Genomic DNA, 21,107 nt, shown 5'->3' with positions numbered 1-21,107 from the left:
ATGTCCATTGAGTCGGTGATGCCATCCAACCATCTCATCCTTTTTTGTCCCCTTCTCCTCCTGCCTTCAATCTTTCCCAGCATCAGTCTTTTCCAGTGAGTCAGTTCTTCATATCAGGTGGCCAGAGTATTGGCGTTTCAGCTTCAGCATCATCCTTCCAATGAATATTCAGGATTGATTTCCTTTAGGATGGACTGGTTGGATCTCCTTGCAGTCCAAGGGAGTCTCTCAAGAGTAGATTCTCTCTGGTGTAGTCAATAAAGCAGAAGTAGATGTTTTTCTGGAACTCTCGTGCTTTTTCGATGATTCATTGGATGTTAGCAATTTGATCTCTGGTTCCTCTGCCTTTTTGAAATCCAGCTTGAACATCTGGAAGTTCACAGTACACATACTGTTGAAGCCTGGTTTGGAGAATTTTGAGCATCACTTTGCTAGTGTGTGAGATGATTGGAATTGTGCGGTATTTTGACCATTCTTTGGCATTACCTTTCTTTGGGATTGGAATGAAGAGTGACCTTTTCCAGTCCTGTGGCCACTGCTGAGTTATCCAAATTTGCTGGCATATTGAGTGCAGCACTTTAATAGCATCCTCTTTTAGGATTTGAAATAGCTCAATTAAAATTCCATCACCTCCACTAGCTTTGTTCGTAGTGATACTTCCTAAGGCCCAGTTGACTTCGCATTTTAGGATGTCTGGCTGTAGGTGAGTGATCACACCATTGTGGTTATCTGGATCATGAAGATCTTTTTTATATAGTTCTTCTGTGTATTCTTGCCACCTCTTCTTAATATCTTCTGCTTCTGTTAGGTCCATACCATTTCTGTCCTTTATTGTGCCCATCTTTGCATGAAATGTTCCCTTGGTATCTCTAATTTTCTTGAAGAGATCTCTAGTCTTTCCCATTCTGTTGTTTTCCTCTATTTCTTTGCATTGATCGCTGAGGAAGGCTTTCTTATCTCTCCTTGCTATTCTTTGGAACTCTGCATTCAAATGGGTGTATCTTTCCTTTTCTCCTTTGCCTTTTGCTTCTCTTCTTTTCACAGCTATTTGTAAACCCTCCTCAGACAACCATTTTGCCTTTTTGCATTTCTTTTTCTTGGGGATGATCTTGATCACTGCCTCCTGTACAATGTCAGGAACCTCTGTCCAAAGTTCTTCAGGCACTCTGTCGATCAGATCTAATCCCTTGAATCTGTTTGTTACTTCCACTGTATAATCGTAAGGGATTTGATTTAGGTCATACCTGAATGGTTAGTGGTTTTCCCTATTTTCTTCAATTTAAGTCTGAATTTGGCAATAAGGAGTTCATGATCTGAGTCACAGTCAGCTCCTGGTCTTGTCTTTACTGACTGTATAGAGCTTCTCCATCTTTGACTGCAAAGAATATAATCAGTCTGATTTTGATATTAACCATCTGCTGATGTCCATGTGTAGAGTCTTCTCTTGTGTTGTTGGAAGAGGGTGTTTGCTATGACTAGTGCAGTCTCTTGGCAAAACTCTGCTAACCTTTGCCCTGCTTTATTTTGTACTCCAAGGCCAAATTTGCCTGTTACTCCAGGTATCTCTTGACTTCCTACTTAGGCATTCCAGGCCCCCATAATGAAAAGGACATCCTTTTTGGGTGTTAGTTCTATAAGGTCTTGTAGGTCTTCATAGAACCATTCAACCTCAGGTTCTTTGGCATTACTGCTCCAGGCATAGACTTGGATTACTGTGATATTGCATAGTTTGCATTGGAAACAGAGATCATTCTGTCGTTTTTGAGATTGCATCCAAGTACTGCATTTCGGACTCTCTGTTGACTATGAGGGCTACTCCATTTCTTCTAAGGGATTCTTTCCCACAGTAGAACATATAATGGTCATCTGAGGTAAATTCGCCCATTCCCGTCCATTTTAGTTCACTGATTCCTAAAATGTTGATGTTTACTTTTGCCATCTCCTGTTTGACCATTTTCAGTTTGCCTTGATTAGCAGAGACATTACTTTGCCAACAAAGGTCCGTCTAGTCAAGGCTATGGTTTTTCCTGTGGTCATGTATGGATGTGAGAGTTAGACTGTGAAGAAGGCTGAGTGCCGAAGAATTGATGCTTTTAAACTGTGGTGTTGGAGAAGACTCTTGAGAGCCCATTGGACTGCAAGGAGATCCAACCAGTCCGTTCTGAAGGAGATCAGCCCTGGGATTTCTTTGGAAGGAATGATGCTAAAGCTGAAACTCCAGTACTTTGGCCACCTCATGCGAAGAGTTGACTCATTGGAAAAGACTCTGATGCTGGGAGGGATTGTGGGCAGGAGGAGAAGCGGACAACAGAGGATGAGATGGCTGGATGGCATCACTGACTTGATGGATGTGAGTCTGAGTGAACTCCGGGAATTGGTGATGGACAGGGAGGCCTGGCGTGCTGCGATTCATGGGGTCGTAAAGAGTTGGACACGACTGAGCGAGTGAAGTGAACTGATGTACCTAACATTCCAGGCTCCTATGCAATATTGTTCTTTACAGCATCAGACTGTACTTGCATCACCAGTCACATCCATTGCTGGGCTTTGTTTTCGCTTTGGCTCTGTCTCTTCATTCTTTCTAGTGTTATTTCTCCACTCTTCTCCAGTAGCATATTGGACACCTACCAGCCAGGGGAGTTCATCTTTCAGTGTCCTATCTTTTTGCCTTTTCATATTGTTCTTGGGGCTGTCAAGGCAAGATACTGAAGTGGCAAAGCTCTTGGTAAGTGCCATCTTGTAGTTGACAACAGTCTATTTTACAGATACAAAAAGCTTAGTCCTTGTGAGGTAGTTACCATTGTTATGCTCTGTTTTTCAAATGAGAAAGTTTTTCAAATGAGGTAGCTGAGGCACAGAGACATTTAATAACTTGATCAAGGTTACATGGCTGGTTAGTGTTGAAGCTGGAATTTGAGTCCAATTTTTAAGTGTCAGTGTATGCTGTATTATGGGTTTTGTAGTTTCTCAACAAACTGTTGTCATGCTTTCTTTTTCCTCCTCTTCCAAGGCATTATAATCCAATATAGAATTTTAAAAGAAATAATGTTATTTTTATGTATTACTAGCATACTGTTGATTGGATAGTAATCATTTGTGGGTTTATGTTATTCAGAAAAATTTAACATGAATGGGTTTACTGCTTTATTGAATACTTCTGTTGTGCATACTTAGTCGCTTAGTCGTATCTGAGTCTACGACTCCATGGACTGTAGCCCACTAGGCTTCTCTGTCCATGGGACTTTTGAGGTAAGAATACTTGAGTGGGGCGAGGGAGGGTTAAAAAAAAGAAAGGAAAGAATACTGGAGTGGGTTGCCATTTCCTCCCCAGGGGATCTTCCCAATGCAGGGATTGAACCCGCATCTCCTGTGTCTCCTCCATTGCAGGCGGGCCTCCATTAATATATCTTAAATAAAACATATGGCAGCATCTTCCTATATGTTCCATATAAGAGTCTTTTTGCTTCTGTGACAGATGGTACAGAGGACTGTTGGCTCAGTACTCTTCCTTGTGAGTTGTCCTGTTAGTGATTCTTCCTTCATTTCATCCTGTCTTCGTCATTTTCAGTTCAGGCTGGCATTATTTCTTCTAACATAAGGCCCTCACGAACTTGGTTGGTCTTCTTTGCACCTCAGGGGTATCCAAGCCATCACACAAGAGTATCCTCCACAGGCCTTTCCTGGATAATCACATCTCCATTCCTGGCTTCTGCTGAGATGGTTGATCTGACCCATGATTCACATGCCTAATCTCTTTAGCAAACGTCTATCCAGCCAAACCACTGGCCCAGTCTCCAGAATATACTCTGTGGATAGGCTGAGAATTTTCTAAACTGGTTTTTTTTTTTTGCTTAGTAGTTCCTTCCTCAGTTTCTTTCTTTCTTCTCCTGTCTTACATTAAGCAGACAAGGCAAGCAAAGCTGAACCTTCCATACTTTCATGGGAAATCTCAATTTCCAAGTTTGTAATTTTTAAGTTCTACCTTTCACCCAACATAACACAACTTTTCCTCTTTTCACAACAGGGATCACCTCTCCTCCAGTGTCCAATACCATACTCCTCATTTACCTCCGAGACCTTGCCAGAAGCACATTTAGCACAAGTAGCGGTACTCTGTTCTTCATTATATATATATTATATGTATAGTCTATGATGATGAAAGCCTTCTCTACTCTTTTCCTCCCCAAAGCCACTCTACATTTTAAGCTGGTTGTTATAGAAGTGCTGTACTTCCTAGTTCCAAAAATTTGTATTAGTTCCCTTGGACTGCTGTAATAGAGCCACCAACTGGGTGAATTACAACAACAAAAATTTATTGCCTCAGGGTTCTGGAGGCCAAAAATCCAAAATCAAGGTACCTGTAGTTCTCTCCTCCCTCTGAGACCCTCTCAGGATTCTTCCTGATGGCAGAGTTACTCCTCGATGGCCCTTGCCTTGTAGATGCATTACTCCAATCTGTGCCTCCATTTTTACATGGCTTTCTTCCCTGCATGTCTGTGCCTCTTCTTTTTTGATATGGGCACCAGTCCTACTGGATTAAGGGTCCACTCTACTCAGTAACACCGTATGTAATTACTTCTGCCTTAACCCTGTCTCCAAAGTAGGTCTGTATTCTGATGTACTGGGGTTAGAACTTCAACATAGACCTTTTTGGGGGTGGAGGGGAGATACAATTTAACCCATAACAGCCACATCAAGTGGCTTACCAGGTTTGTTATCTTATTTTAAGTTATTCTTGCCTTAGTACCTTTTTTATTGTTTAATATTTATTTTTTATTTACGTATTTGGCTGCCCCGGGTCTTTGTTGTGGCATACAAACTCTTAGGTGTGGCATGTGGCATCCAGTTCCCTGACCAGGGGGATCAGTCTGGGGCCCCCTGCATTGGAAATGTGAAATCTTAGCCACTGGGTCACCGGGGAAGTCCCTTTCCTCAGTTCCTTCTTAATTACCATTTAATTATTATAAATAGACTGGAAAGCAGAATAATTTCAGATGTTTGCATACCTTCAAAGTCTTCCTTATCAGATATTTGCACGTGAAAGCTCCTCCCCGCCTCCCCCCATTAGCCATACTGTGTGTCACAAAGAGAATATGTTCAAGTAATACCTTAGTTTGGGTTTTTTTTTTTTTTTTTTATTAAGCCTCAGCTTCTTATTTTATTAGTCATATATTGTGGTTATATGAAATTTCCAATACTACAATTCAGATGACTAGCTTAGTATTTGCTACCTTAGAAAGTTGCTGATTTTTAGAAACATTTTCATCTTGAAATTAGATTGCTGGTTTTCAGTATAAATAACAGCATGAATTCGACTTCCGGGGAGACAGGAACGAATAATCATCATTCTGTGTAACAAGTCTTAGAGTAGTGAAATATGGAAGAGTTCTGTGGTTAAAGACTCCTGACAACTCCCTTTAAATATGAACTTAGCATTGCATACATTGCATATTGCATAAACAGTAGGTATACTCTTAAAAGAAACAGTAAGAAAAGCCATCTCTATTAGTGTTTTGAATTCATATCCAAAATACCTTGCTTGAGAGTTATTACCTGTTATTGCTTTTTGTACCAATATGTAGTCTGTAATTTCTTTGTTCCTAAATGGGATTGTTAATGTCTTCCATTCTTTATGCTAGTAAAGTCACATTGCACATTCTATTAAATGTTGTTAGTAATCTTTAGGGCTTTAGATGAATGTGTTAATTGTCACTACTGACAAAAGCAGATTTTCTCTGTGCTTTTAAAGTTTACTTCCGCTATTTTTGGACTTCCCTGGTGGCTCAGTCGGTAAAGCGTCTGTGTACAATGTGAGAGACCTGGGTTCGATCCCTGGTTGGGAAGATTCCCTGGAGAAGGAAGTGGCAACCCACTGCAGTACTCTTGCCTTGAAAATCCCGTGGAAGGAGAAGCTTGGTGCAGGCTACTGGCCATGGAGTCTCAAAGAGTCCGGCAGGACTGAGCAACTTCACTTTCACTTTCAACTATTTTCGACTCTGGCATTGTTCCCTTGCATTATTTTGGGTATTTTATGCCTGCATTCTGAATATTTAAAATTGAAGGTTAAACATATATATATGTATGTTTTTAAGGAAGTCTTGGGGTTTATTTTTTTCTTAAATGTTTTATCTTTAGATAATTGTAGATTCATATCCAGTTGCTAAAAATAAGACACAAAGATCCTGTGTATCCTTTACCCTGTTACCCTGATGGTAATTTCTTGCGTAACTATAGTACAATATAGGAAAAGAGGATATTGGCAGTGATAGAGTCAAGATACAGAATATTTCCACCACTGCAAGGATCCCTCACATTGCCTTGTATACCTGAACCCCCCTGCTTCCCTCTCACTGTCATTTCTTCCCTTAACCCTGGCAACCATTAATTTGTTATCTGTTTCTATAACTTAGGACATAAATTCTTGTACTGAGTCAGAGAATCAGTTGAGCAATGGATCGTGTTGTATGTGTACAAAATTCAAGACTTCCAGGAGAGAGGGATAGGAAATTAAAATGTAACACAAAATTCTTTGATGCCAAGGCAACTTATAGTATCAATATTATCCACTCCTCGTTTTTCCACAAAGCAAATATTAGTAACACTGTACTCAAATAAGAGAATTTCTGCAGGTGAGTCTAAATTTCATTTCTTCCTTTAGTGAAAGGTTGCATCTTAAAGCAAAATATCTTCAAATATCTAATGATCCTCATTTTCCGTATTTCTGAGCCAGGAAGACTTAAAAATGACTCAAAACTCTCATTTTATAGGCATGCCTCAGAGATTGGGGATTCATTTCCTTTCCCCAGAAAAAGCGAGTCACACAAATTATTTGGTTCCCCAGTGCATATAACACATGTATACCTGTGGCGGATTCATTTTGATATTTGGCTAAACTAATACAATTATGTAAAGTTTAAAAATAAAATAAAATTAGAAAAAAAAATTTAGACATAATTTCTGTCCACTACAAAAAAAAAAAAAGAAAGAAAAAAAAAAGTTATGTTTACACTATATTGCACTCTATTATGTGCAATATATATTTTAATTAGAAAATATTCTATTGCTAAAAAAAGTTAACGATCACTTGAGCCTTCAGCAAGTTTTATTCTTTTTGCAGTAGTAACATCAGTAATCACTGATCACAGATCACCCTAATAATGAAAAAGTTTGAAATGTTGAGAATTACCAAAATGTAACACAGAGATACGAAGAGAGCAACTGCTGTTGGAAAATGCTGTAGGAAAAATTGATCGACTTGATGCATAGTTGCCACAAACCTTCAATTTGCTGAAAGCACTTTATCTGCAAAGTGTGTTAGAGGAAAGTGCAATAAAGCAATATGTAATAGAATGAAGTCTGCCTGTACTTAACTAATAATAGAAAGCAGTGATGTAGATAAATAGTACTCCATTCAGAAGGATAATTGGTACAATTTGCATTCAGTGTTTAGGATGAATTTTCTTTGGATGGCAGAATGGTGAGCTGGAAGGCTTTGTGGTAGGATCAGAAGTATTGAGGTAAGGAGGCTCATAGTGACTTTGCTTTGGGGTTGAATAGGAATATTCATTTGACTTGCAGTGGAAGAGAAACCTGGATGTCTCACTAGTGGAGATAAAGCTTAAGAGGTCTTGAATGCCAGGTTCAGAACATTAGACTTTATTTTAAAGGCAAAGCAGAATACTATACCGTATTGAACTCGGAAATGAAAGATTATGAGATATTTGAGGGAGATTAAAGTGACAGCTATGAAGATGAATTGGAGCTCAGAGAGACTGCAGGCAGGGAAATTAGTTAGCTTTGTTATACTAAGTTTCAGTGTCTGACAGTGAAGGTGTCCTGGTAAGACGATTTATGCAGGTAGGTGAAGAGCTAATTGTAGATGATGACAGACTGGATTTCTAGGGGTCAAAGGGAAGGGAGGGATTAGGAAATGTTGATTGTGAATATAGGAGAACAGAAGGATTATCATAACATATAAGAGCAGAATTTTTTTGGAAGTTGGAGAAGTTGCTTTTCAGCATATTAGACTATTAGCCATGTCCTGAAATGTTCTGATTTTTCCTTTTTCTTGAACTTTCAAGTCAAGATTGGAACTCTGTAGAGGAAGTTTTGAATGGGAGGTTATTAGGAAATTTTAAATTAATTTGCATAGAGATGATAATTGTTTTCCCAAAGTATTGAAAGATTTACAGTTTCAAGTCTGTTGTGGAGTCAACCAGTCTATTGCCAGGTGTGTAAGGGAGATTAAAGGTATATTAGTTCCATCTTTGAGTTCCTACCTCTGTTTCACTGGTTAAATTCTGCCTGCCTGGAGTATTAGTCTGGACACACTTTAACCTGTGTGAGGTCTTTATAGGAAACTTTCTAATGACTGCTAACTATGCATTCATGAGGATGGAAGTTCTAGTGGGTTCAAAATAATCTTTTCTTTGAACTTCTTACCTTAATACTGTTCTTCCTAATGGATATGATTGTACAGATGATGCTGGGTGTTTCATGTGATATGATGTAGAAGAGACTGTTTATTTGCTCCTAATTGTTGGTTACTTTGTGAGAGTGTATTTGTTAATAAACATTAAGGTGATTAATATGTGTCTTGGAGAAAATTTATTTCAATCTATTGGTTAAATTATTTTAACCACACATTTATTAGCTACTTTTATTCATTGCCAACCTAGATTTTATTTTGTATAATATTCAGTGCAGTGATGCATCCTTGTGCTGGAAGGGTATTCCTTCTTTGTAGGTATGCTTTCAAATGTGTGCTCTTTCCTTTCAGTTGTTCTTGATACACTTTCCAAGAACTATGCAATGCATTTTAACATCTTATTCTCATTTATAGATGTGAATATACAGATTGTCACCTCCATTCAGGAGAAATTGAGTTTATTACTCACTGAATGTTTGAAAATAGAGAACATTATTTTTAATTATGTAGTGACTAAGAATTCATGTATGGTACACTCAAAGAACAACTCAGTGTGACTTTATGTAGTTACCAGAATGTCTAAAGCACTCCAACCCCATTGTGTTTCAGTGCACTTGCAGGAAAGACATGGTGAAAATTTCTATGGATATCTTTGTGAGGAAATTTCAACCAGACAGATACCAGCTTTGGAAACAAGGAAAGGATATATACACCATTGATCACACAAAGCCTACTCCAGAATCCACCCCTGAAGTAAAAGCATGGCTGCAGAGGAGGAGGAAAGTAAGAAAAGCATCCAGGAGGTAATGATCCTGCCCCTACCCCATCCCACTTGAGGTTACTCAGTTAAAACTGGTCCTTGAGCATAATGGTCTTAAAGACTATTTATTTGCTTTTCTTCCGTTTATTCATTGTATGTTTATTTACTATCTTACTGAAAATTTGAGGCAAAGTATTTGTAATTCTTTGGAAGTGCAATAAATAAATAGAGTGCAATAAATAAATAAATGTATAAAGAGAGGTTTGTTGTGTTGCAGTGCATGAGAAATAGAACAGTTGTAGAACTTCTAAACCCCTTACACGAATGTATTTAAAGTCTTACGGGTGCTGTCTACTCATATCCTTATTTTTGTCAGCTTCAATAACTTGGTTTCCAACTTTTTAATCTGGCTACTGATTTTGACTTTTGGTAGTTCTCTTCTTCATTTGTCAAACATCTCATACTACTTTCCTCATTGGGGAGCTTATATTTTGCTGCATTATGCACACTTGGCTTTGTGCTTTCACAAGATGTCAGTCAGAGCATGTGGTATTTCTGTAACGTGGTGGTCTCTGTGTAATGTATCCTACATTCCATTTTTGTGGCCAGGGCCATCTCAAAAGCCTTTAGGCCTGTCGTGGTCATCTTGCTGTCTTAGAGCACATTAAACAGGGAGTGTGTTTTGTCGCTCAGGTCCTCAGGCAACCTTTTTAGGTTCTTATTTTCCAGGTTTGTGTTGTATTTTTACTCTCCAATATTACTCATTGTTTTTCTTTCAGATTGTAAAGGTAATATTTGTGCATTGGAGAAAATTTGTAAAATAAGGAAAAGAATAATGAAGGAATCCCAAATCACCCATTACCACACAATCCAGAGATAACCAGTGTTAACATTTTGTATATATCCTTTACATATATATTTCTTATTTATTATATACCTTTCCAAAATTGGGGCCATGCTCTATTAGTAATTTGACCAGTTTTGTGTTTTTTCATGTAATTGAATGATTTGCTACAAAATTTTTAATGCCTGCATGTATTTTATCTAATATCCTGTAGTTGGACCTGTAGCTTCTTTCCAGTTTTTAGCCACTAACCAAAAAACACTGTAATTTTAAATCTTTGCCCACACTTCTGATGTTTATTTTCTGACTCTCTCTCTGTCTCTGTCTCTCTCTCTTATTTTTCCCCTGACAATTTATTTTCTGCTATTTTAGAATGCTAGTGAGTGGAGGAACCTTAAGAACATGGAATCAAACCAGCATTTTATAAGAGATATACTTGAGGCACAGAAGTAGTAGCAGAATTACAACCCAGATGTTCTTATTTCACCCTATAGTCTACAGCAGGAATTTTCAAACTGTCACTTTTCAAATCTAATAGGTTAGGAACAGCATTTTAAAATTAGGAAGTTAAAGAGAGTAAAATGTATCGTAGTCCTTCCCATGAGGTGATGGTAAGTATTAATTCATGACGTGTCAGCATCAGTGTATGTGTGTATCGTGTCATCATCTGAAGTATATAACTCACTGTGGGCTGCACTCTGAAAAGTTTGGGAAACACTGATTTGGAGAGTAAAGGTGCTAATCCACATTGCCAAAAAAAATTTGCTGCAGGAGACAGTAGTCAATCTTCAGTTCAGTGGCCAGTAAAACGTCTTGAGAATTATTCTTTAATTGACAGAATACACAACACTCTAATTTAGGTGTATAATCTGGTCTCTTAGTTACTAATCACAGTGGTCCTTGTTGGTTGACATTGAACATAGATATGACATCGAACAGATGTGAAGTGTCTTTCAGTAGGTTAAAATAATCAGTGGTCTTTTCTTACCCAGTTAGAAAGCCTAATGTTATGGGGCTTATTATGCTCACCTTTGCTGGCTTGATCATTGAGTTTGCTGATTTCCCTTAGGTAATATACTATATCTAAGGAAATCTAATGAAGGGAATGATTCATTGAAATCTCAAAAAGATGTCAACCTTTTAATTTTATGTGTGCTATGCTATTCATAATGTAATATTCCACATAGACCACTGCATGGGTTTCAGTAAAAGTGATGATGATATCAGTACTGTTACTTCTAGCAAATTTACCAAAGCCAGGTTATCCCTAGCTACTCCCTTTAATCTTATGGGGACTTACTATAGGATAACACTAATGTCATGTGTGTGTGTGTGTGTGTGTGTGTACATACTCTGAAATACATGTTGATATAGTTTGAGTTATAGCTATTCGCAAATGAAAGTGTTAGAAATGTTGTGTCATATACAGAACGCATCTACAATAAAGCTATGAAATGACTTGCTGAAAAATACTAGAAGTGGAATAATATAACAGTGGTGTCCACTCTGAAAATAAATAGTACATTGATATAAGATGTTAAATACATGTGGTTAGCCTTCTTCCTCTCTTAATTTCTTCAGCTAATGATAATTTGACATTTAATCTTAATGATTTTCATGCATATTTCAGAATTATATGAAACTCAGGCAAATACAGTCACCAGGTCACTTTGGAATGTAAATAATCTACTAAAATTTTAACAACAGCTTTATGCAATCACTTTGTTTCCTTTTTCTTTCTTTATTATCTAAATAATGTTTGGTTTTATCCCTGTGTCATGATTTTTCACTCTATTTTTTATGTTAAGCTTTCTGTTAATATGGTTATAAAGTTTTATTGTTGTTGTTTAGTTGCTCAGTCTTGTCTGACTCTTTGAGACCCCATGGACTGTAGCCCACCAGGCTGTCTGTCCATGGGATTCTCCAGGCAAGAATACTGGAGTGGGTTGCCATTTCCTTCTCCGTATAAAGTTTCAACAGTGACTTTTTCCCAATAGTGTTTTAGTAATCAATTATTTAGAGTTATTTTAATTTTAATTTTTAGTAAATTGTTATTAAAACTGTTGTTAACATTTCAGTTTCAAATTTGATCTATTAATCATGAAGATTATCTTTGTATATTATAATTAAAAACCAGTTTTTTATTCTGTTTTTTCAATAAGTGAAAATAATGCTTATGTATATATTTTTTGCTGTCCTTTGCCCACATTGTGTTCTGACTACAGCTTTTCTTGTTAATAGCTTCCAGTGTACTAGTTCTCACTCTAAGAGGCCTAAGAATGAGGAGGATGAGAAACTGTCAGCTATAGTTGGTGGGGCAGAGGGACCCACTCCTGACCCGGATCCAGGTGATCTCAAGGATGATGGAAAGCCAGAAGAAGCAGTGAAACTAGCAAACACAGAAGCACCTTCAGAGGGAGAGGCCTCTGTTAGCAGGATGCAGCTGGATCATAATTTGTCAGATAATATCAGATTCTCGGGTGAGAAAGTAGCTGATTATGTTTCATGTATTAGTAGTAGGTAGTCGCTGGTCTTCCTTAAGTCTGTGTTTTCTAGGACAGATAACTTACTTTTCCACAGAGCTTAACCAGTAAGCTATCTAAAGCTATGTGGTAATTAAACTAGAAGGCCAAGGGAGTGTTATAAAAGCCAGAAGTACCACTGTTCTGGGTAATGAAATTTTAAGACAAATAGCCAGCAGTACCTATTTCATTTAATAAAAAAGAAGATTCTAAAATAGAAAAAAAAATTTTTTTTTGGTGCAACTCAATTTACAATATATAATACATTTTTGGAAATCTCTTGAAGTCACATGGAATAGAGACAACCAACTATAGATAATTCTTTGCAGATTCTTAGCTTTCAAATTAATTTTAAGAAGAAAATAAAGATTAAGATTTTACAAAGTAACATCAAAAATCATTCAGTCCTGTGAAATGACATATATAGTCCCCTGGCTGTTTCTCTGTGCCAAAGCCATCATCTATAAATCTCAACTGATTTGCTTTTCCCCTTTTTTTGTAGCATATTTCTTTGAAACTGTTTTTATGCTTTGCCTCTTTAATATTTGTGGGAGATTTTGCCCTTTTTCTAATGGTGCTTATTGGTAATTCCTGTCTCACTCTCATTCCCCTCATCTATTCTGTCTTTCTGTTGTGGCGCTCTCCCAAATCCAGACATCCCCCTGCTTTCTCTTTACTCAAGATGTGTTATCTTTGTCTGGACTGTTGTAGAAGGTGCCTCCTTCCTGTTTTTCCAGTGTCCACTCTAGTCAACCCTACTAGTCAGATCTCCATTTGGCAATTGTAGTGATCCTTTTAAAAGAGTCAGCTTAGGTCTTGGCCCTGCCATTTTCTTGTTCTTATTCCACTTAGAGTAAAAGAAAAGTCCTGATCATTGTTCTAATTAATCAGTCCTTGGCTTCTTCTCCATTCTTATTTCCTTTTGCACTTGAAATGTCTGTGTTAATAGAGTTTAAATTATGGACATTTTCCCCGGTGAGTTTGTATTTAATTGGCTATCTAGACAAATAAATATGTAATTCCTATCTAGTATGCCAAGTACCACTATCAAGATGGCATACCAAGGAAAGACCCAAAATAGACAGGAAGCTGAACTGGCAAGGTTTCTAGGAGTAGGTGATAGCTGAATTGATTTGTAATGAATGCATGGAAGATAGAGTGAAGAAGGTAGGGAAGTGCAGAGACCAGTTATGCATTATACACATGCTCAGTCGCTAAGTTCTATCTGACTCTTGCAATCCTGTAAACTATAGTCCACCAGGCTCCTCTGTTCTGGGATTTCTCAGGCAAGGATACTGGAGTAGGTTGCCATTTCCTTCTCTAGGGAATTTTTCTAGCCCAGTGGTTGAACTTTCATCTTCTGAATTGGCAGGCAGATTCTTTACTTCTGAGCCACCAAAAATCCCTAGTTATGTAATGTATACAGATATTTCTTTGTTGTCCCTCACCATGGGTTTTTTTTTTTTTTTTTTTAAGTACATTGGGTTAAATTGATTACGAACTACTGAGTGGTTTAAGCCAAGGGTACACAGCTTTATTTGTTCTATTGCTACCTAGTTTCTAGCATTTTGACTTCTGGGTTTTAAGACCTGACGGAGCATTTAATAGAAGATTTGGCATGGTGCAGTGTTTGAGCTACTATGCGATAGGTGAATAAAATGATGCACTTGTGTATGCGTAAGAGAGGGAGCAAGCTGTAGAAGTAAACTATGTGTGATATTCCTTTCGTTTCTGTACTGTCCTTGTACTGTGCAGGATTAGTTTAAGAAATCATTTTTATTGGACCTGCACAGTTTTACATGTGTTTTACATGGACTTGTACAGTTTTACATCCTCTTGAGTTGGAATGTTTCGTCAGTAACATATATTTGAACTAAATTCTTATTTTTTGGAAAGATCTCAAATTGCTATTGCTTAGGTAGGTATTGTTACTGCCATGGCTTTGGACACTGGTTTACATTGGAACCTCTTTTTAATCCCTTATTTTGTCAGTAAATATATTATTTTGCTGCCTTAGCAACTACAAAGGCTGCATAGTGCTTTGGTGACCTTTTCCACTCGGGTCTTCAGTGGAAATTTAGAGGGGATGTTTGGTGATAGACATTTAGTTGAGAACAGTTTAACAATTCTTAGCAATAATATGTTGTAACATTTATTAACAGGCTCTTGTTTTACTCTTTAGGAAATGTGTGCCTAAACACATCTGTAGCAGAGAAAATCAAAGCTGAGGCTGAACAAACTTGTGCTGCAATTCCACCTTCGAATCTCAGCGAGGCTGACGAGTCCATATTTAGTGGCCAAGTGACATCCGAGGAATCAGAGCCATGCAAGCTTCCATGGCCAAAGTCACCTGAGTCATACTCCTCTGTGGCAGAGAGTAGCAGTGCTTTGACTGAGGAAGAAGAGAGTGATGTGGAAAGCCGTGGGAATGGCCTTGAACCTGGGGAAGTCCCAGCGGTCCCCAGTGGCCAGAGAAATGGCTTCAAAGTCCCCAGTGTATGTGACAGTGTCAATTTTTACCATATTTATTGTGTTGTCAAGGCTTTTTCTGAAAACAGCATGCTATGCATGGAAATCTTGCTGTAGGGCAGAAATAGCATCTTACATTTATAGGTCTTAATCTATTGCCTTCAATGACTGAGAGGTAAGCTTTCTGCGAGCTCTGGCTAACCTGGTGATAATTCAGAGAACATGGAACTTGTGGCCATGTGTTGGGGTTTAATTTTCTTTCTTTTTTAGTTTTTCTAACATTAGACTCTTTGTTTTGAGATCTTTGTAGATTTATATGCAGTGGTAAGAAGTAGTGTAGCAAGATTTTATAAACCCAGTTTCCCTCAGTAGAACCTCCTTGGAAAACTAGGATAGGACAGCACAGTGATACTGACATTGATATAGTCAAGACACAGAATGGTTCTGTCACTTGCAATATTAGCCAGACTGGAAATAATTCACCTGCAAGACTCTCACCTCTTTCTGCCAGTGCTTAATATCTCTGGGTCCTAGGTTTCTCTCAACCTCTATTTTAACATTAGTGGTCTTCTGGTTATGCTTTTCCCTGATTCTTGCCTCATGGACTCTGAATCTAGGACCAGGCTGAACCTTCTGTCTCTACCCATGCTGGAACCAGGCCTTCTGCCACTTGGAAAACTCAAGATCCCTCTTGATTTCCAGCTTCCTCATTCTAACCCTTTGCAGAAGGCCTCCCTGTTTCTCCTATGTTCTTGTATGATGTTAATACTATATGCTTTCAGCATAAACTGACTGTGAGTCTGTCAGCCAAGCTACAATTGTGTGTTGTGATTGTCATAATTTGGTGACCTCTTTTGACCTGAACAACTTGATAAAGGAGTTCAGGTGGATGAATAAGGGAATCCTCAAATGTTTGAGCTGATAAATTGTGCTGGCTGCTGCTGAACAGACCCAGTTCTGGATTGCTCCTGCTCATTTTAGCTCAGAAGAAGCCTTTTGTATTTTTGAGTAGCAAGAGAGAGTAAGTAAAGACGTCAATTTGGAATGCCCTATTTATAAGTAGTTTTAAAATGTCCAATAAAATGTAGATAATTTCCTAATTTCCCTCAATAACTTTTTATCATTTTTTATGCATGATTGTCCTACTGAAGTATAAAATATTTCTCAGAAACACCTGAGAAACAGAAAGTTATGATCTAATTTATTCGAAAAGGTGGCTGAGAAATTTGAACATAGTATTCACATACCAGTAAACAAAATTTACAACTTAGTTTCATGTATGGATTATTTGTAGCTGGATAGATACTGGGATTCTAGACTGGTGAATAAGTCAAATACCTGTTTTTATTTGGTCTGATTCTTTAAACTAGAATGGAACTGAAAATAACTTTTCTGTTCCCTTACTGTTAACCTTCATCTTTATCATTTCACTGAACAAAGCCTGATTGGCCAGGAAGGCAAGTGCTGTTGTTGAGGGCTGAGGACTTGGTTTGCACTTGTCAGAAATAGCTGTGTGGTGTTCTCTTCTCATCCCATTTTGTCAGACTTCTAAGTCCTTCTAAGTCATATAGACCTGGTTCATTTTTGTGTAGTGTGACCAGTGTTTCTTAGTATTGAGTGTAATACTGTGTGTTTGCTGATAGCAGTCAGCTTCAGTCATCCTTCTCAGGAAACATCAAGTGAGCCAAGCACGTTCACACATTACATGCTATTCCTGCTGTCCAAAATGCTCCTCTCCCAGAGAGCTAAATGTGCTGCTTTGCCATTGCTCTCAAAACTCCACTCAGATGTCTTCACACCAGAAAGGCCTTCTCTGATGATCCCACATAAAATAACCTCCTCCCCATCTTTTTCTATTCTTTGTCATGTGGTTTTTTAATTATTATTATTATTACTGCATATTTACTTAATAGTACCTGATGTTTATGGGCTTCTACAGTGTCTCAGTGGTAAAAGAATCCGCCTGCCAAGCAGGAGATGCTGGTTTGATCCCTGGGTCGGGAAGATCCCCTGGAAAAGGAAATGGCAACCCACTCCAGTATTTTTGCCTGGGAAATCCCATGGATAGAGGAACCTGGCGGGCTACAGTCCACGGGGTCGCAAAGAGTCAGACACGACTGAGCAACTGAAACAATAACAACAACCCAATATTTACTTTTTACTTGTTTATTGCCTCTGGCCTACCCCATCTATATTGCACTCCTTGGAGGCAGGGACCTGGTCGAATTTTTTCCTGCTCTAGCTTACTCTTAGAGCAGTGTAGCACATAGTAAGGGCTTAATAAATATTTCTTATTTTTGACTAAATTATAATTTCTCACATTCATTTTTAGCTATTATAAGCCACAGGCAAATCTCACTCTCTATCATTACTTTGTGAACCCTGCTTTGATTAGAGTGTTGTCACACATTTTCTCATAAGCCTCTTTATGTGTCAGATGTTAGCATAGTTTCTTTCCTTCCGAGTGCTGCTTCTTCAGCTTTAGGGAAATTTATGAGACTCCTTTCTTTTGCATGAACCACTGATGCAAACACACTGGATTTGAACTCTTTCTCTAACTGGCAACTCTGCCACTTTTTTTTTTTTTTTTTGATTGTATGGATGAGAAAGCTTGTAAACAGAGTCTCTCTGAAAGATGTCAGGATGCAAACGACTTTTTCCTCTACGTTTGAAAGAAAAATGTAGTCCAGGCAGCTCATGACAAAAGATTTTACGTAGAATTTTAGTGGTTTCAGGATGATGGTTATGTGTCATATTAAACAACAACAACGGGTGATTTCCTGTTGGTCCTCAGAGAAGTGAGGATTCGTTTTCCAGTGGAAGGAAGAGTACAGCTTCACTTCGGCTGTATTGCCTCCTGAAGACAGAAAGCACACAGTCACATGTGACCAAATGCCATGGTCCTGGATTGTTATGAATATATAGTCCTAAATTTAGATTATCTTTAAAGGACTTTGAAAACTCTCTAATAACCGAGTTTAATATAGGTTTGCAAAGGGTACCCTGCACTACAGATAGTGCTTTAATACGAAATGGAAGGATAGTTCAGTGATTCCTCTGCCAGTAAAATTACTAACAGAATAGCTCCTATTTCTGTTGACTTTGCCATTTAAATTTCTTTAACAAACTTAATTTCTCAGGTGGTAAAACAAGTACAAGAGTTCTTTATAATTTATTTGTGGTGAACATGAAGTTGCTCAGTCGTGTCCAACTCTTTGTGACCCCATGGACTGTAGCCTACCAGGCTCCTCTGTCCATGGGATTTTCCAGGCGATAGTACTGGAGTGGATTGCCATTTCCTTCTCCAAGGTATCTTTCCAACCCAGGGATTGAACCCAGGTCTCCTGCATCGTAGACAGACGCTTTACCGTCTGAGCCACCAGGGAAGTCCAATTTGTGGTAAGTCATTGTAATGATAGTTTTTTTGTTTTAAAACAAGTCTTTAATGGTGAGTATTTCTCCCCTATTCATGTTCTGTAACCAGAGAACAGAAGGTGAAACCAAAACTGCTAAAAGTTGGCGCCACCCACTTAGTAAGCCTCCAGCAAGATCCCCAATGACCCTGGTGAAGCAGCAGGCAACGAGTGATGAAGGTGAGCTTGGACTGTTTTTCAGTATTTATTCCATGTAAACTGTATAATATTCAGAATTTATTCTGTCAGTTTGTTGTAACAAACTTTTCTAAAAAAAACTGTCTGGTAGAAGAGAAATCGGAGAAGGCAATGGCACCCCACTCCAGTACTCTTGCCTGGAAAATCCCATGGACGGAGGAGCCCTGGTGGGCTGTGGTCTATGGGGTCGCTAGGAGTCAGACACGACTGAGCGACTTCACTTTCACTTTTTGCTTTCATGCATTAGAGAAGGAAATGGCAACCCACTCCATTGTTCTTGCCTGGAGAGTCCCAGGGACGGCGGAGCCAGGTGGGCTGCTGTCTCTGGGGTCACACAAAGTTGTACACGACTGAAGTGACTTAGCAGAGGAGAAATCTGACCAAGTGGCAAATATATACCTTAAGGAGATCCTGAGTGACACACAGTTTATTTAGAACTTAGATTTTAGGGATACACACTTGTTTCACATAATCAAGCAGTGTTAAAGTCTTCCTTTTTTATTTGGTGGGTAAATTGGTTGTTTCTGACATTTGCCTTAAGACCTTCCAGAAGAAGTTGACGTCCTTTCTTTCAGAGTATCAAATCATGGAATTAACATGCTGTGTATTTCTTTGCATTGCCTCTGATTTTAACTTGACTCCTTTATCCACACCATCTGAGTCAGAAACTACACGCAGGACTTGTGTATCCTGTTACACCCGGTGTGTCATGGAACACCCTTCCTCTTTGTCTATACGAATGGGGCTTGGCATGAAGTCGTTTTATTTACAACCAGCTGCTATTCTTAGATGTAACATTTGTCTGTGTGGTTTACCTCTCTTTACGTCTCTTTCTCTGTTATGCAAAAAAATTTTTTTTTCTTTTTCTTCAGTCAGACCACTGACCAACTGTTTATTCCTTCCAATGTCTCATAGCTTCATAAGGTGTCTTTTTTTTTTTTTTTTTAATCTCTAAAAGGATCAGGTGAAGCAGGTGTTCTGTAAAAAGCCCTTTGGGATGTTATCCTTTACTGGTAGAAACTGTTAATTAAGGTCCTTGTCTGTGGGGATGCTGTCAAGGGAATAACATGAATCTTGGGTTCAGACTTCCATCTAGTTTAAATCCAGTTTATCAGAGTACATATCCTTAGCGGATTTTTTTTCCCTTTTATTCACTGTCTTCTTTTATGCTTCATGTTTAGTTAGGAAAAAAAAAGTTTATCAGTGTAGGGATCAGATAATGATGGTAGCAGTGTCTATAACACCAGTTCAGGATGGAATTCTGCCTTGAATAATAAAAGTAATTAAACACATTTGCCTTTATTTCCATATGTCATCATGTTCAGTTTTTATTTCTCCAACTTTATTGTATCCAACACAAACCATTTTCTCCTTATTGTCAAAATAAAGAATTGTTTTGTATAAAGTAATAAATATTCACTGTGCATTACTCATGAATTTTCATGACCCTTCCCCATTATAGCCTATAGCAACAGCAGAGCTTCTTGGAAGGGAATGTGCTGTCCTGATACATAAGGAAAACTGCCTTCTCCTATTTCTTTATCGTCCTGGAAAGTTTATTTCTGTGTGAATCATCACAAATTGGTCCAGAGTTTCTCCGTGAAAAGCAGTTCTGATTTTGATCACTATAGCTTGCAAAATTTCTAACTGGATTGGTTTAACAGGGAGATCTCAAAGGTCTGAGGTTAAATATCTTGCTGATACACTGGTGATTGCAGCTTTTATCAGCAGCTTCACCCTCTATTTTTATATGTTAAGAACTCCTGGGGTCCTCTGGGGATTTCTGAGAACTGAAAGGAAAAATCAGAGAATTATAGTGATGGCTAAAGATTTTTTACAAGCTTCTAAATTAAAAATGGAGAATATTCTGTGTCCTGGGGCAGATTATATTTTGGGAACTTGAATGTTTTTCCCTTAGCCATCTCCCTTTGTGTCTTGTACAACTGGGAGTGTCATTATTAGAAAGTGATGAAGAGTGGGATGAGTGCTCATTGGGAGCACACAACTATAAATCTAGCTTCTTTTGGAAATTTCCTACCCTAACTACTGGACTCTTTGTGCACTCCTCTTACAGAAGTAGGTATGTATGCCAGGCAGGAGCATGAGTAGATCTAGATTGGAGCATCTGAGAAATTGCATCTCTGAACAGCAATGTTCCTTCTTGGTGAATGAACCTTTCTGTGGGGCTGTCATTTGACTCCAGAAAAGCAGCAGAGGGGAAGGATACTGACCCAGCACCTCTGGGAGCTTATGGGCAGCTGAGAGATAAGAGTCCCCTGTCGGCTGCACCTTTCAAAAGACAGTGCAGTGGTTCTTTGATACTCAAATGGCCTGGAACTGAAGAAATCATCCTAATTGGTGGCAGATCCAGTAATTTCAAGATCAGCAAGGATTTCCCGACTCTCATCCTCTTCTTTCCTAGAAGAAGCTTTTCCATACTTAGCAGAAAAACATGAGGGCCTGAACAGAGGGG

At 38.4% G+C, this 21,107-nt stretch overlaps 1 protein-coding gene across 11 annotated transcripts in view; it reads left to right on the top strand.

Moving 5' to 3' along the window:
• The window catches only part of KDM4C (lysine demethylase 4C), a 411,074-nt gene that overhangs the window by 201,551 nt on the left and 188,416 nt on the right, over nucleotides 1-21,107 (top strand). For all 11 annotated transcript variants that reach the window (XM_086415154.1, XM_086415158.1, XM_086415157.1 and 8 more), the window contains 4 exons: nucleotides 9,038-9,231; nucleotides 12,274-12,512; nucleotides 14,737-15,050; nucleotides 18,508-18,616. In XM_086415154.1, coding sequence (XP_086271280.1) covers nucleotides 9,038-9,231; nucleotides 12,274-12,512; nucleotides 14,737-15,050; nucleotides 18,508-18,616 — 856 coding nt within the window. The remainder of the gene's footprint in view (nucleotides 1-9,037; nucleotides 9,232-12,273; nucleotides 12,513-14,736; nucleotides 15,051-18,507; nucleotides 18,617-21,107) is intronic.

The sequence above is a fragment of the Bos grunniens genome, chromosome 8, assembly GCF_055505025.1.
Source record: "Bos grunniens cultivar Pamir isolate PY7600 chromosome 8, Bosgru_T2T1.0, whole genome shotgun sequence".
NCBI classification, from domain to species: Eukaryota; Metazoa; Chordata; class Mammalia; order Artiodactyla; family Bovidae; genus Bos; species Bos grunniens.
This window is presented reverse-complemented; position numbering and strand designations above follow the sequence as displayed.